Source organism: Cupressus sempervirens, chromosome 9 (assembly GCF_028749045.1).
Source record: "Cupressus sempervirens isolate cs-2001-9-10 chromosome 9, ASM2874904v1, whole genome shotgun sequence".
NCBI classification, from domain to species: domain Eukaryota; kingdom Viridiplantae; phylum Streptophyta; class Pinopsida; order Cupressales; family Cupressaceae; genus Cupressus; species Cupressus sempervirens.
The window spans coordinates 304,476,815-304,492,924 of record NC_143126.1 but is presented as its reverse complement, the minus strand read 5'-3'; the positions used below and the strand labels follow the sequence as shown (position 1 = coordinate 304,492,924).

The following is a 16,110-nucleotide window of genomic DNA, read 5'->3' as shown; positions in this document are numbered from 1 at the left end:
ACAGGTAGAGAAATAGAGAGCTGAGAAAGTATGGCTGTTCTTAAGAACTGAATACACAGGAATGAAAATTATCGTAGGTCTTGAAGCTTATCGCAGGTAGAGAAATAGAAAAATGGCTTATTATTCCTCATGCATGCAGAATTCACAAATTAAAATCTCTGGGAAGGAGTTACGGGCAAGACAATTGAAAGGTGGCTAACTATAAGCTACATTCTTGGCTTGGATATTCAAGAGCCACAAATAAATGGCCAATAATAACAAGTGGCCGATGGAAAAAAATAATGATTAGGCTGCTGGAAATAATATAAAGGTCCGATGGAAAAATAATGTTAAAACATTGACATAAGATGGAAATAATAATAACTTTGCTCTTCATGTTTTATTATAATGGTGCCTATTATAGTTACATATATTCGTATGTGTATGTACACATACATATATACACTATTATTCTAAATATATGTATTTTGTGTATACGTTATATTTTAAGTGTACGTATACATACATGTATGTCATATTTGAATATATGCATATATACATATATATGTAGGTACATGTACCAATGTACGTAAGTACCGTGGGTACCATTATACTACTACATGTCTGATAAGCAAGAAGGATTGCCCCGTTCCTTAAAGGTAACAATTGTTCTTAGTTCGTTCATTTTATTTTTTTATTAAAGTGTTTTGACCTAGTTAGCTCATGGTGGTCACTCGGTATATCCTTGCTTCTCTAGTTCTTTTCCTTGGTCATGGTGTTTAGGACTCAAACCTGTTGGCTCACTGGCAAGTTGGTGCCCCCATACCCAATTCCCTCTTTGGCAATGCTTTCCCCCCTTTGTTGCATTCGTGCAAAAAGAATTTAGCATGGTAATAACATAATTCCAAATCATTTAATCAAAACAAAATAATCACAGCTAAACCATTTTCCATTAATGTAACATCATAGCGAAAACCAATATTTTTAAATTCTCATCCATAACGATTAACCAACTCTTCCATTTCACATGAAACCAAAACGAACAACTAACACTTCATTTTCACATGAAAGCAAAATGAATAACAAATTTTAACCAACCAACTCAATTTTGCTTGAGGTCTCAACGACCATAACGAAAGTTTTTAATTAAGCAAAAACAGCGATGTAACACATGGTTCCTCCTTGTCCTCGAGCATCATCTTGCTTGGACTTCTTTGTAATATCGGCATCCCTGAAGTAAAAATAGATAAATCAATAACAATTAAATAAGTTCAAATTAATAGAAATAACATCTTTAATATAATAGATATAAATGAGTAACTTGAGAAATAGTTCAAGAGGGCCATTATGATAGAAGATATATCTATTGTATTGACAACAAGAAGCAAACCTGTATCAGGTAGCCATTATGACAGCAGATATATATATTCTATTGACAGCAAGAAGCAGACCTGTACCAAGTAAAGAGAAATAGTGGTTATATTAGTATGGAAACGATTATATATTGTGCCAGCTATTGGTCATAAAGAGGACAAATACTATACTCAACAGTGGAGTGCTTAGATTCTGTTAGAATCCCAAAGTAATATTGATATCCTTCCTATGTGGACTATTTGGTCAGACAAACCATAAATCTATTATGTATGGTATCAATGGCCAAAGATGTAGAGCGAGTAATATTTAGAGACTAAAACGTCGATATTTGTAATATCCTCATACAAAATTATCCCTAGGTTTTAACACAAAAATTCAAACAAATATTTTGATTTCAATATATTCAGCGAAAATATAAAATACCCAGCTGAAATTGAACCTCAGAAATGAATATTGCAATTAAATCTTCAGTAAGAAATAATAAAGATCCAATCATAGTTACAAAACTTACAAGATTGGATACCACGAATATTAATCTGAAACACTAAGTGAGACACCTTTGTGATATCTTCAACCAACAATGGGTTTCCATCTGCTGCCTCCAAGCTCAAGGGTTTCTGTCCTCAAACCTGTTGAAAGCTGAAGCTTCCAAATTCTCCAAGAGAACAGTAGACTAAATCGTTCAAGTGCTTCTAAGTCAACCTCTTGTGCTTCTTTGTGTGCATGGCCTCAAAAATACTCCAGTTGCGCTTGCAACTAGAAGCACAATAGGGCTGTGATTATATTCAGATAGCAAGCTTTTGAAGATTAGGTGTTGTGGCAACATAATCTCCACCACAAATCTACAGTGATTGAAAATGCCATTTATAACTTGGTAAAGGTTCCAATAAACTCAATGAGCAAAATAAATGGTATAGTAAAATTAAACACATGCTCTTTTTTCCTTGGATGTAGGGTCTGTCCTACGTTTGCAATTAGGTGAAAACAATGACCCATCAACCTTCCTATAGCTCTATAATCATCATCAACTAATATCCAAATACTTGTGTCCATGCCAACTTGAACCTCTGCATCTTCTTTGAAAGTGTTGGAGAAGTAAAAATTGGAGTTCGAGTAGTAGGCAACAACATGAATATGTTGGTGGAGTTGTTCGTTACACCTCCGATTGATTATTCTTTTATGGGTCCATATTTGGTCTCATTTGACCAATACAAGTGCTAAATGACCTCTTTGGTCCTATGCTGACCTTATATAGATACCCTATGGGATTTTATCCCCATCCACCATTTGTAAAACCTTGAGCAATGGTTCTAACACTTGGACATAAAAAATTAACAAAAATCAATGAAGCAGTATCTGAAAATTAAATAATAAATGACCAATTGAGGTTTGCAAACTTATATTGATGATCTCCTCCATCTTGGCAAATCTAACATAAAAAACAATCTTCAAATGATAAGGACTCTTTAACCATCTCTCAATCACAAACATCTGCTTCGAGTTGGGCAATGTGGCTAATATGCTTTGTAAGGTGAGAAAATTAGTGGAAATGTTTGTGAGCCCGATCACATGAGATACTTACCATCAATGTGCTCTCTCATAAGACTCAGGACCCATGTGTGGTTGTAGATGTACTTCGTGATAATCCATCCATCTTTAACCACCTTCTCCACCCAACTCAGTTTCCCTAGGTCCTTAAGGAGTGAGTCAAGACAATGGGCAGCTCAAGGGTTCCAAAATAATGTTGAATGCCTAACCATCAACACCACACGTGCATCATCGCATATGACACCTGCATCATCTTGTTTGGCAACTCAACATTGTACAATATCATTACTTTGTCTTACTTACGCTGCACACTGTACAAACCATTCCTCCAGCTGTATGTCATTGCAATCACCATATAAATTGTCCTTCTAGACACACGTATGCATTGTGCATCAGTGTCATCTCTGTATGCCATATAGGATATACTTCAAATTGTTCTTTGTCTCATTGTGTTGTACACTGTATGACCACCTGGATGCCACCCTTTTGTATGGAAGTAAGAACTCCTTGAGTTGAAGTACTTTGTTTCAATAGTAGGAGATTTGTTAGGGTTGATAATTGCATTTCAGACTTAATCAATATTGTGTTTGGCATCTTAAAAATCAAGAAAATGATGTGTGCCATGGAGTTCTGTGTGGTTCTAAAGGTCTCAATTTGGTCTTGATGGCAAGGGCGGAATCTCTCAAGGGGTGCTGCCCCTTGACCTAGCTAAGATAGTTGCCTCTAGACTCCCATTTGATTTTTAAAGTACACTAAAACTTTGAGCTTGCAGATACACAATTGTTATTAGTCTTCCCAAATGTTACTTGATGTATGATTGTTGTATGGAAGACAACTTTTTCCTTTTTGTGGGGGAGGAGGGGTGGGGGAGGCGGATGATCTAATTAGTGTACAATGGCTATTGTTATGTTTGATATTTTTATTATTGGTTATCTGATGATGTATTAACTATCTGTATTAAGTTGGTTCTCGCTTCTGGGTAGTTATGTGTGTTGGTTGACTGAAAATTGTGTTCCACTTTGCAATCATTGGTATTTTAAATATGTTGTGTTTTGTCAACGAAGGGAGTATGTATAGTCGGATGAACTAGAATGCTTGGTTTTCCATCCGTGGTCTTCTTCTCTGTAATAATTTCATGAGGAAATAAAGACATTTTACTCCTGTACTTGGTACACATTTCCATCTTTATTCTTATTAGTTATTTCATGTATTTGGTTTATCAGATATAGCAGTAAATACACCTTTGTAAGAATTTGTAATATCCTGTTTATGCAGTTGTTGCTGTCACAGTCATTTTTATTCACTGCTATTGTTGACTTTGTAATTGCTACAGGCACTGATATGTCTTTTGTTATCTTTGTCATGTATTGGACATCATTATAAACTCCATTAAATTGAATCTAGGTTACTAGGTATACCCTTAAGGTCTTCCTGCACCCATGCCAGGTTCTTCTGGGTTCAAGTTTGCCTGGGGGTTTGCCTAGGGTGCTCCACGGTTGCCCTAGGCGTACCTTGGTACCCAGAGGCTTGAGCACCAAAAAGAAACTAAAAAAATATTTTTAAAATATTTATTTTTCATTTAAAAACCTAAAATGCTTCTAAAAGCATCATTTCACCCATACAAACATCTTTTCTCTCTCTCCATTTCTTTTCTCATCTTGGCATTTTGAAGGGAAGCAGGTTTTTTTCGAAGGTAATTGATCTGGGATTTCGAAAGGAGGAAAGGTATATTTTGGCATTCAGCATTGATAAATGATGATCATCGAAGAGGCAATGAGAAGATGTGTTTGAGAGTTTTTTCAGATGATATCAGAAGTACTCTGATGATTTTAAAGCTACATTATCATTTGAAAGGCTGCAAAAGGTGTTAGGAAAAGGAACTTTGTCTAAATGCCTATGAAAGTTGAGAAAGGAGGAAAAGAAGTTAAAGTTGAAAGAACAGTTAAAACCAGATTCCACATTTATTGCAAAAGTGTATACTATCTCCAAAGGCAGAATACAGGAGCATCTCAAAAGGACCACAAAAGAAGGGATGGCCTGCACACCCTTGAAGGACCACACCTATAGTTTTTAGAAAGAAGATAGATGAAGGCACCCAAAATGAGTTGAGGACAACTCTTGTTAAGAACCATGGGAGTTAAGCCACAAATGCCAAAGAAAAAAATGGAATGGTTTCTGAAGAAGAGTCAAAAAAATCAGATTTGAAAGAGTTCGAAAGCAAGCAAACCTTGGAAGAATACAGTGTAAGTGGAAGCTAAGAAATTTGATGAAGATGGAGGTATTGTTTTGAATGCTAATAACGTAGATCAACAAGATGGATGCCTTCATAAAGTCAAGGAAAACTTGTAGGATATCTGTGAGTGAAGGTGCAGATGGCCATGTACTTGATGAGGAAGAAATGGAAGAAAAGAAGGATCCAATGACATGTAAGAATGATCTACTAGGTAGATAGTTTGTTGAGCATAAATCTGTAAGGGATGTTTTAGTTAACCTAATTTTATGCACAAGTAGGTTAGTTGAGAAGAACTCTAGAAGATCTAGGAGACAAGATAAGATAAAATTATTAATGTTCAACAGGAGAAGAAAAACAAAATCCTAGTGATATTTTGTGATAATGGTGGAGCAGTGGAAAGTAAGCATCTAGTTTTTTATGCAAGGATAAAACACAGAGAACTGTTGGACTATTATGTAAGAGGTTTGGTACAAGAGAAGAAAGTTGAGATTGAATTTTATAGGTCAGAAAAGCAGTTGATAGTATGACTAAAGAACTTGGAAAGGTAATGCATTCAGGAAGACAAAATTCCATGTACAAGGATTTCACATCAAAGGGGATAATGTAGGAAAAATTAATTTCAAACAACAAAATGTTCATGAAGGTAAGAATTTTATTTTAGATGCAAGCTAGTGTTATTTCTTTAGGGTAGTTTTTTTGTTTGGAAATTAGTTTCAAGTGGTGCAATCTGTTGTCTACATTTAGAGTATCACCTAGTTTTGTAGTGCTTTTTATAAGACAGTTTTAGAAGTATAAATTTTAAAACTCTATACTCCAAAGAGAACTTCAGTTTGCAATATGTGATTTAAGAAGTCAATTCAGCAGAATAAATAAATTTTCAGTGGGTGTTTTCAACATTGCCCCTGATCTGATAGAATTGCTGGTGGTAAGAGTACTCTTCATTTGGTTTTTGATTATTTTACTGAGTGATGGTAGTGGTGCTTCCAGTTGTAATGGCCTGAAGCTGTGCTCTTTCATATCTGCTGTTATGTAATTGCTGTATCTGGGCTCAGGGCCCTCTCCCTGCCATCTTAATACCCTGCCATCTTAATAAAAAACACTGCCCCTAATCTGTTCCATACATAAATTTCAAACATCTTTTACTACTTATCCAAAGCAAATTTTCAAAAAGCAATGTAACTTCTGAATGATGTCAAATTTACACTATTGATCAAAATTACAAAACATTGGGTTAGAATAATCAAGAATGCTTGAACACCTCTCTGTCTAATTCCTTGCAAATAATGACAACATCAGAAGGCCTATTTCGTCAAAGAATTTCTTTCATGCACTCAAAGTGCTAAAAGGTTGTCTGGCAAAGCAGATGGCTCAGATATTGTTCACTTTATGCTTTTGACAAAAATTGCAAAACATGGAGTTACACTAATCAAGGAGAAGATTTAAATGGCTATCTGTTTAGTTCTTTGCAAATGATATGTGATGCAGTTAAGTATCAATCACCTCGTGAAGGGTGGCTAATTCAAGCAGCTATGCATGCACAATGATGATCTCTTAACAGCAGAATTACAAATGTGAATAACGGCATTCCATTTCTTCATTGGTCAAGTGAAAGTCTATTGCAATTTTTTTAATGACGGTTCTCTATACAATGTTTGTATTTTTTTTGGATTTTCATTTGACCATCCTGTGTGCTTAATAATTGACTTATCTTGTGCACGCTGATGCTCATTGAATGCCCTGGTGTGCCAAATGTATAGCTGGATGGCACAAACATTGCATAATTTTTTTCTTCATTGTTTCTGTAGTCAATCTATTTGTGTCCATTGAGTCCTATTATTCCCTTGAAGGTTTTATTGGGTAACATAAGCTGTGGAACTTTGTTGGTTTACTTTATTTTTGAATTGGTGTGGGAACTATTTGAAACATGGTAAGCTGACATTGCTCTTGGAAGGGTTTTCATTTCTTATAAGTCTTTTGTAACTTTTAAGCTCAATGATAATGCTTGGCATCCTCATATGGCAGGCAAATGAATCCAAGAAGGAAGCTTTCAGGAAATATTTGGAGTCAAGTGGTGTGCTTGATACCCTCACAAAAGGTCTCCATAGTTTCAGTTTTTGTACTTGTATTGAACAATGAATTCAAGATTAACAATTTTCTTAGGCTTGTTATAGAATTCATTAGTTTCTTATGAGAACAATTATTTAAATCATAAAGAAGCTGAAACTTATGTTTTCTTTGAGAAGTTCTAGATGGCTATCATTTTGGGCTAAATCAAATCTTTTTTTTTGTTGCAGTTCTTGTTGCTTTGTACGAGGAGAACCAGAAACCCTCTGTGGCAATTGAGTAAACTTTTGAATCAGATACTTTCTTTCATAATAACAACTTGTGTGTTTATGGTCATAGATGAAATTGTGGCAGAAAAATAAATAATTATAAGCAAGGTTGCACATGTACGGGGGTACTTGGGGTACTTAGGGTACTTAGGGTATGGGTATGGGTATGACTATTTTTCATATTAGGGGATGGGGGTACTTGGGTATGTCACTTTATTTTTAAGTATACATTTATATTTATAGAAAATCTGAAATTGAGTGATGACAATGGTTTTTCAAAACAGGAATTGTAATAAAGTTTGCAAATGTAATGCATCGTTTTCAGTTCCAGATTTGTTATATGTTTGTAATAGAAATATATGATAAATGATTAGATGCATAACAGAGAAGGCAGACTTTAAACATGAACAAGAAGATCATAAATCATAGGACAATGACATATTGCAAACGATAAACTTCTAACTTGAACAGTGATAAAGTTTATTGTATCAAACTTTCTAACTGTCTAGGTATTGCATTAAGTTTGATAAACAACAAGCTGATACCCAAACAAAAAACTGGAAAAAAAATCAGAAATCTTAATGAAGGTCCTTAGCTATGATGCTCTTCACTAAGTACCCGGTACTTAAGATATGTGTATCCGGTACTTGGATACGTGGGTACGAGTACCATGGGTGTGAATACGAGTACCCATGCAACCTTGATTATAAGAATGAATGGATAGCACATAGTTGTGAAAATTCACAAAAAAGTGGGATTGATTGCCATTCAGCCTGGACACCAATTTGTTCATTTAACATATTATGATTATTCAGTTTAATTGGTTAACTCAACTATGGATCCCTTTTTTGGTGATTTCATTGGAAAAAGCCATTTTTAAAGATAAAAACATAATTTCTTTGGTCAATTTTTGTAGGGTTTATGGGTTGTTTTCCTCATTTCTGTGGCATTTTTTTTGTTCGGAATTTTGCTAACCGTTACCCAATTTTTTCCTAATTAATTGAAAATAAATACTAATCTTGCTTTATTTCAAAGATTACACAATCCAGAATTCTGCTAAGAGATGCGAACACATAAATTGAAATTAGTGCTTCTTATGTGGAGTATTGTCTCTGAGCAAGAAGCTAGCTTAAGATTATAAAAATACCTCATGCCTTCGATACCTCCAACCTCCAATATTAACCTATTATACTTTATTAATATGATGTTGCATTAGATTCTTTGAGAGCAAGAGTCCAAAATATTTATTAGGTATAACATGGATAGCTTCAAGAACACAAATGTTATGTGAAGTAGCCATATGTAAAGCTGAAAGTTTGAGTATCAATATTCTCATAATAAAATATCTTTGCACTTATAAAATTTAAATTTGCAAAATAAATTCTTCTTGAGACATATACTTCTCTAACTCATTGACATATACTTCTCTAACTCATTACATCCAATTTAGAACAAGTACCTCATAACTATTTTCAGACTGACTCAACCGTTTGTTCTCTTGGCTTGATATTAGCTATTACCCTGTTAATAGGCACTCTCCACCAACAACCCAAAAGTCTCTTTTAAACAATTGAAAACAAAATGACAATAAATAAATTCTTCTTGAGACATATACTTCTCTAACTCATTGACATATACTTCTCTAACTCATTACATCCAATTTAGAACAAGTACCTCATAACTATTTTCAGACTGACTCAACCATTTGTTCTCTTGGCTTGATATTAGCTATTACCCTGTTAATAGGCACTCTCCACCAACATCCCAAAAGTCTCTTTTAAACAATTGAAAACAAAATGACAATGCGAAGACTGTCTGGAATATTATGCCTCCCCATATATGCTGGTAAGCCTGGTATATATTGAAAGAAAGAAACCATCGGGTTTTTTAGGGATAAGGAATCCCCGCATTGGGTGATTGCAAGGAAAGCTATTAGAGGAATTAAGGAGAATTTTCTCCTTAAAAAAAAATAATGCTAAAATTGGCAATGAAGGCTTTTCAAAGGACACTCTATTACTCTGTGATTTTAATTTCAGGAACATAAATCAGAAAATAAGAGAGAATGTGGTTTGGCTAAGTCCAGTGGAAGGGTGGTTTAGGGTCAATTTTGACGGTGCGGCCAAAGGTAATCCCAGGGATGCAGGTTGTGGGGGAATATTAAGAGATTCAAATCGCAACCGTGTTAATGCTGTGGCATGTCCACTTGACACTTAGTCCACCCATGTCGTCAAAGCGAAAGGGACCCTTCTTGCTATTAAGCTTGCCAAAGATGTGAACTGTAATCATTTATGGGTCGAGGGTGACTCGAAAAACATTATGCCCAAATGGGAAAACCCTGCCTATGTGAACCATTGAAGCAATCATAAAAGAAGCAAGATCAGTTTTAAACTCTTTTGAGAAAATTATCATTTCCCATACATAGAGAGAAGCCAATTCTTGTGCGGATTGCGTAGCCAACTTGGGTGTACGGGCAAAAAGGACAATTTTTTTCCAAGATAATCTCACTAAGGATCTCTTATTAAAAGAGAGGATTAAAGATATGTCATGTTGCCTCATTGGAAATTTAAATAATTATGATGATTATGATGAATACACCAAAGATGTATAGTAATTATTGTAAGTTAATGTGGGGGACTCTTGCTGTAAAGAGTATTAAAGGTCAACATGTTTTCTGGGCATTTTTGAGTATTGCTTTCCATGTTTTTGGCTTTACTCAGAGAGATCTGGTGTCCAAATTTGTGGGTGTTCATAGTAAGGGAAGGAAGAATTATGGGTGGCAAACCAAAAAGATGAGACGAAAAACTGCGATGAATGGAAGGGCATGCTGAAGGTTTGGGAACTAGAGATGGGAGGGGTTACCACTTATCTTGAATGGTTTCATGGGTTCGAGCCTAAAGTAATGATGGAATTTTTTCAGGGGTTGGAAGTAGTATAATGCGACTATGTATGGAGTTTCCTTTCCCCTCAATACTCAGTTCATTTCTGAGATTTCTGGGCTGCCGCACGATGGTTTGAAGTTCTTCAAAGAAAGGAAGACTACTGAGGAGGCCTTGCAAAAATTCCCCAAAGATGGAGATGAAAAGAAAGTGCTAGTTAAGGTGGGTCATTTCTTCTCCAATAAGAAAATTAAGCCTATATGGAGATGTGCCTTAAACTGTGTTAGGGCTTACTTTACCCTAGATGGTAGGAAGAAAAGGGTGTATTAATTTAACTTTGTTTTCCTTAATCATTTCCAATATGGTGATAGAATATGTTTCCTCTACTATATTCTGAAATCCCTAAGCGAGAGTGTTATAAACCATAGGAAGAAAGCTTCTCATCCCATCCTTCATGAAGGCCTCATCCTTTTGTTTGCTGAATACTGTAAAGCTAGAACCCCGACTGTGAGTCTGAAACCAAAAAGGAAAGTGGGTCTAGGAGTAAAGGAAAATCCCTCGATTCTGGTAAGGGGAAAAATTGTATTGAGAGTGAAGATACTGGGATGGAGAAAAGGGATGAGGAAGATGCCACCTCGAGGGACACACAGGAAGAAAGGGCTTTGATGGATGTGTGCGGTGATGATGGGGACGGGATGGAAACAGGGGATGAGAGTGAGAAGACTCCTTCACTCAAAAAACGAAAACTTCCCCCTCTGTTGCAAAAAATATGAAAGATGTTTAAGAGGTTGGTGAGGAAAATCTGGCCCAGGACAAAAAAGACAACAAAAATGATAATATGAGGGAAACCCCTGACATGAATATCGTTGGGTATTCGACATCTGAATCTAAGGAGGTGCCTCCAGTTAAGGATACTAAGGGTGTTGGAGATTTCGATTCCATTCTGACCCTGGATGCTAGGAATACTATCATAAAAGTTAAGGAGAAAGCGGAGCTTACTGTTGCCAACGATAATTGGGTTTACAATGAAATAATTTCTATTAAGAATATGCTAGATAAGATGGATAAAGGTCTGCAGAAAGAAGTGGAGGCAAGGAAAAGAAAGGCTGACCTCATACTGAGCCAATTGAAGGAGATTGAGGGCACAATCAAGAAAATTGTCCAGGATAGTGACGACAGAATTCATGACTCTGTCCAGAAGCTCATGATTGGCAAAGGCATTGAGATTAATGTGGATTTGAGCAGCCAGAATAAAGACCATCAGGAGGAGGCTGCAGAGGGTCCTAGATAAAAGGACAAGGAGCAGAGCGAATAGGGAGAAGGTGTCCCTTGCATAGAAGAATACTGAAGAGGATCCTGAGGTCATGGAGATTTAGGTAGCTAAGGCTCTTAGGGAGCTGGTCTAGTGTCAGTATCTCTGTCTAGTCCTGGTGAATTTGGTCTTTTGTGTCTGGTTCTGGTCGTAGGTCTTTTGGTTTCTTGCTGGTTCATCTATTTGCTGGTTTTCTAAATATTATGAAGGTTAATTTGTTTTCCAGCATAGATTTACTTTTGGGCTTTATTGCTATATTAATGTAATCTGCTACTTATTGGATTTCGGGTCCCTGTAAAACTTGTTTTTACCTTAATCCAAAAAACAAATGTGAACTTACCGTATTAGGTTTTCACATGCTGTTGGGCTAGTACATTGCTATCAACTGTAGCAAAAGATTCCAGTTGCATGTGTTTCAACTAGAAACCTATTAATAAACATGTAGGAACATTTTTCCACCTTTGGACAAAACACATATTGTTTGCATATTTGAAAATGCTGGCAGGAAACTAAATTGGAAAGGAATTTGCGTACTCATTCAACCTTCATACTTGGAAGCCTGCAATAATGGCACTTCTGTGTATTTTTTTTCTCAAAAATTACCAAACAGAATCTTTAAATGCCTTGTATCTACGAACAACCTCTAAAGGTTTTATTCAAATTGCTCCTTGCAAATCTTAATTCTTCTTTTGTCTTTTACATGATTATTTTACTGCTCTTTCTTTTATAATAAACTAGTCATTAAATATCAACAATATCCTCAAAAGACTCCTGGATTTTATTAACCTCTTCCTCATCATTCCACGACATTGTGAACTTCCAAATTTCCCTAAAGATTTGAGAAACATATTATGGTTTTGATGAGACTATTAAAACGTGCAGGAATTGCTTTGAATGCCCAACAATGGATTTGAACTACAAGCAATAATATTCATGCTCAGTAATAACGCCACCAAACAAAATTTAAACGCGCAAAAGATTTTTTTTAAAACCTAGCATTAACAAGAATGCATAAATGACGACTTTCCTACACCTTTATATGCTTGACAAAGTGAATATTTGTTCCTGTATACTTTTGGACAGGTGTAGCAAGAGCAAAATAGTATGTACGCCTTGGATGCAGCATCAACTCTTCTTCATATGCTTGGAATTTGGTTTTCATAGCACAAGATTAAGTATGCTTTGATAGCATATTAAATTTGGTAGAGCAATAACACACAGATTACACCGTGACTGCTGCAAATAATAAAAATGATACATTACTTTTTTGGGAATTTATACATACTCTTATTTCTGATGTCTTACAAAGTGGCTACAAAGCGTTATTTTCCAACTACTATTTTATGGGAACGCAACTTCGCAAAACTAATTTATAACTTATTATTCTAACAGTAATATTTAAATACTAAAAAGTCACTACGGTAACTTTATAGTGATATGCTATGTTGTAGTATATTTCCAATACTGAAATAGTTTATTGGTGTCACAGTTGATAAAATCGGACTTGGCAACAACTCAGACTCAACCCCAAAATTTCCAAACATTATAAGACATAATTTTGTAAAATATTCCTAAAAAACTAAGTTGCCAGTTCGGATTCTGGTTTGTATGCGGTCTCGACATTTGGGTTCGAAATTCGCTCAATTTTTTGGGGCCAGGTTTGGGTTCGTTTTGGCTTTGTCCGTACAAGTTAAAAAAAAATAAAAAATAAAAATAAAAATAAAAATAATATATATAAAAATATGCTGCAGCAAATAAATTCATACACCACTACGCTAATATTAAAGCAATTTAGCAAAATAGACCACCACATATATTAACGATTTAGTTTGAATGGCATGATAAAATGTCAACATTGCTAGTCAGTCATATGTGATCAAATATCATAAAAAATTATCAAAGAATTCATCATCATTAGACAATTGCTAATTAGAAGCACAATTAGTGCCACTAACATCAGTAATAATATTCAAATATATATCAATGCCTAACACACAGACATATCTGTCTACAATATATATTTAAATATATATCAATGACTAATACACAGGCATATCACATGTTTAAATAATATTAAAATATATGGTAACAATAATATATTATTATTTATTTAACCTCTCATATGCTCTTATTCCTAACGCACAGGCATTATATTATTTAACCTCTCATATACGCACAGGCATAATATAATATATTAATAACAAATATATTTAAACATTTAATAAATATATATGCACACAGGCATTATATTGACATTTAATTTTTAAAACATGCCATTAATATTCAATGCCTGTGGTCGATGGAACTGCTATCATGGTAAATGGTGCCGCTGTTGTGGATGAAATCATCGTCTGCTTTGCCAAGAAAACGTTGGCTGCTTTGCCAAAAAAACTATTAGAAATTTGTCTGTTGACCATGTTTTAGGATTTGACTCGCCAAAACAAAAACGTCCTCCCAGATTCGCATTTTCATTTTCAAAGTCACTCAAATTCACTGCAGAGATGACCATGGTCCTTTACACAGAATTTGCAGTGAATATGACAGTTGCCAGACGAATTTATTGTGAATTCGCACCGAACCTGAATTAGCAGCAAATTGAATTCCGACTTTGCTGTTTGGAGAGCGAATGTGGTAACTTAGCTAAAAACATACATTCACTGAATTTAGGGAACATATTAGCAGTTTATGTCATATAGATGACGAATATGCATCATAGACCAAAAAATGAGTTCAATATATATCAACTTCAAGTTTCACTACACATAAAAATACAAATTATAAATTTCTTCAATGAATAAAGCTAGGAAAGTTTGTTTCTAACTTTCTGCTGCATGGCATAGCTGCATCACCTCAACAAAACAAGGCTTTGGACATGGGATAATGTTATGAGTGCATTATAACCCCCATTTACGTCTTACCGACCTCATTTATTGCTTTGTCAAATGTTGTGTAATGCCCCAAATTAGGTTTTTCAATGATGATAAGAGATTTTATCATAAAAATAAACTTCACCGAACTACACCACACAGCACCAATTCGACTGGGCAGCCAACATTCAAATTTGCACAAAGCAACTTTATATTGATAAAATTTTGATCATTGAAGCATAATGATTGTTGTTACATTCATCACACTAGCCACAACAAAAAACTGAAAAAATTAAAATTATCAATGCTTAACTCACACACACTGCCAACCAAAGCATTGAAAGCTCTCCAATCTTCTTTACAACAAGTTTGATATTCCCAGCTCTTGGAAAAGATTATGTATAGCAAAAAGAATTAAAAAAAAAAGAATCCTACAACAGCACACAAAACGACAACAGACTGACACAAACACTGCATTCGAAGTGCATATATTTCATCTCAACTTGCAACAAATGAATACACACTGAGTAGCTGAAACACTCTACACATATGTGAAGTTCTGTGAAGCTCCAATGCAATCCTCAAATGAGAATGCCTTTCTGAATCAGAAGGATTTTGTCCACTGACTCTTGTAACTCATGGGTTTTCATCCAGAGTCACAATCCTCTATTGGTTTTTGTCCACAAAAGGATATTTGAACAGAAAGTGCTCTATAAGATAAATTGACACATAGTGAGATGATTTCCCAAATAGAAAATGATACAGGCTTTATATATGTATTGCAACCCAAATCTTGGCACTCGAATCCCATGCTTCGTTTGGAGGGAAAACAAATTAAAACAAGTCTTCAAAATTGTTGACCTAATCCTAAATGGGCTTTTGGGCCCAGAATTTCAAATCATAAGGTTGGTTCTAAAGGCCTTACAAAAAAACAATTCTTTTTTGAATTGAGTGATCTATATAAGAAATTAAATTAATAAAAAATCGAACATGATATGTTGCCACTTCTGCTTCCCATTCTGTTGTCTCCTTCCCCAGTGAAGCAATGTTACAAGATTCAAGAAGAGTTGGCAGATTAATGGATTTCCGGATGATTTATTTATTAACAGAGGAACAAATGTGTTCCTTATAAAGAATTATAAAGACGTAGACTGAAGACGGAATTAGAAACAAAACTAGAGACAGGATAGGAAACATTCCTATCTGGACTGAAGACAAAAGAGACGGGATAGGAAACATTCCTATCTAGACTGAAAGACGGACTACAGACAAGTAGTTGACTATTATAGAAAGTACAAGATATTATCTTAATACCCTCCCTTAATGGTCAATGTACGGATGTCGGAACATTCTGGGATAATTGAGACCCTCCCTGGATCTACAGAATGTTGAAACCAAGAAGCTTTGCCAGAAGAGTGCTATGACTCAAAATAGGTTGCAATTACAAAACTTCGTTTTTGTGGAAAAAACGGTAAAACCCAGAATCTCACACAACCTTGCGTATTACAGACAACTTGAAATGATTTTTGAGGAGAAAATCAACAAACCCATAAAAAACAGAAACAGATTCAGAAGGCAAAAAATGCAG

The 16,110-nt window shown here is 35.1% G+C and overlaps 1 protein-coding gene across 2 annotated transcripts in view; it reads left to right on the top strand.

Moving 5' to 3' along the window:
* LOC149538614 (c-Myc-binding protein) overlaps window positions 1-16,110 on the top strand; it is a 97,398-nt gene that overhangs the window by 34,709 nt on the left and 46,579 nt on the right. For both annotated transcript variants that reach the window (XM_089799926.1, XM_089799925.1), the window contains exons 2-3: window positions 7,157-7,229; window positions 7,429-7,477. In XM_089799926.1, coding sequence (XP_089656052.1) covers window positions 7,157-7,229; window positions 7,429-7,477 — 122 coding nt within the window. The remainder of the gene's footprint in view (window positions 1-7,156; window positions 7,230-7,428; window positions 7,478-16,110) is intronic.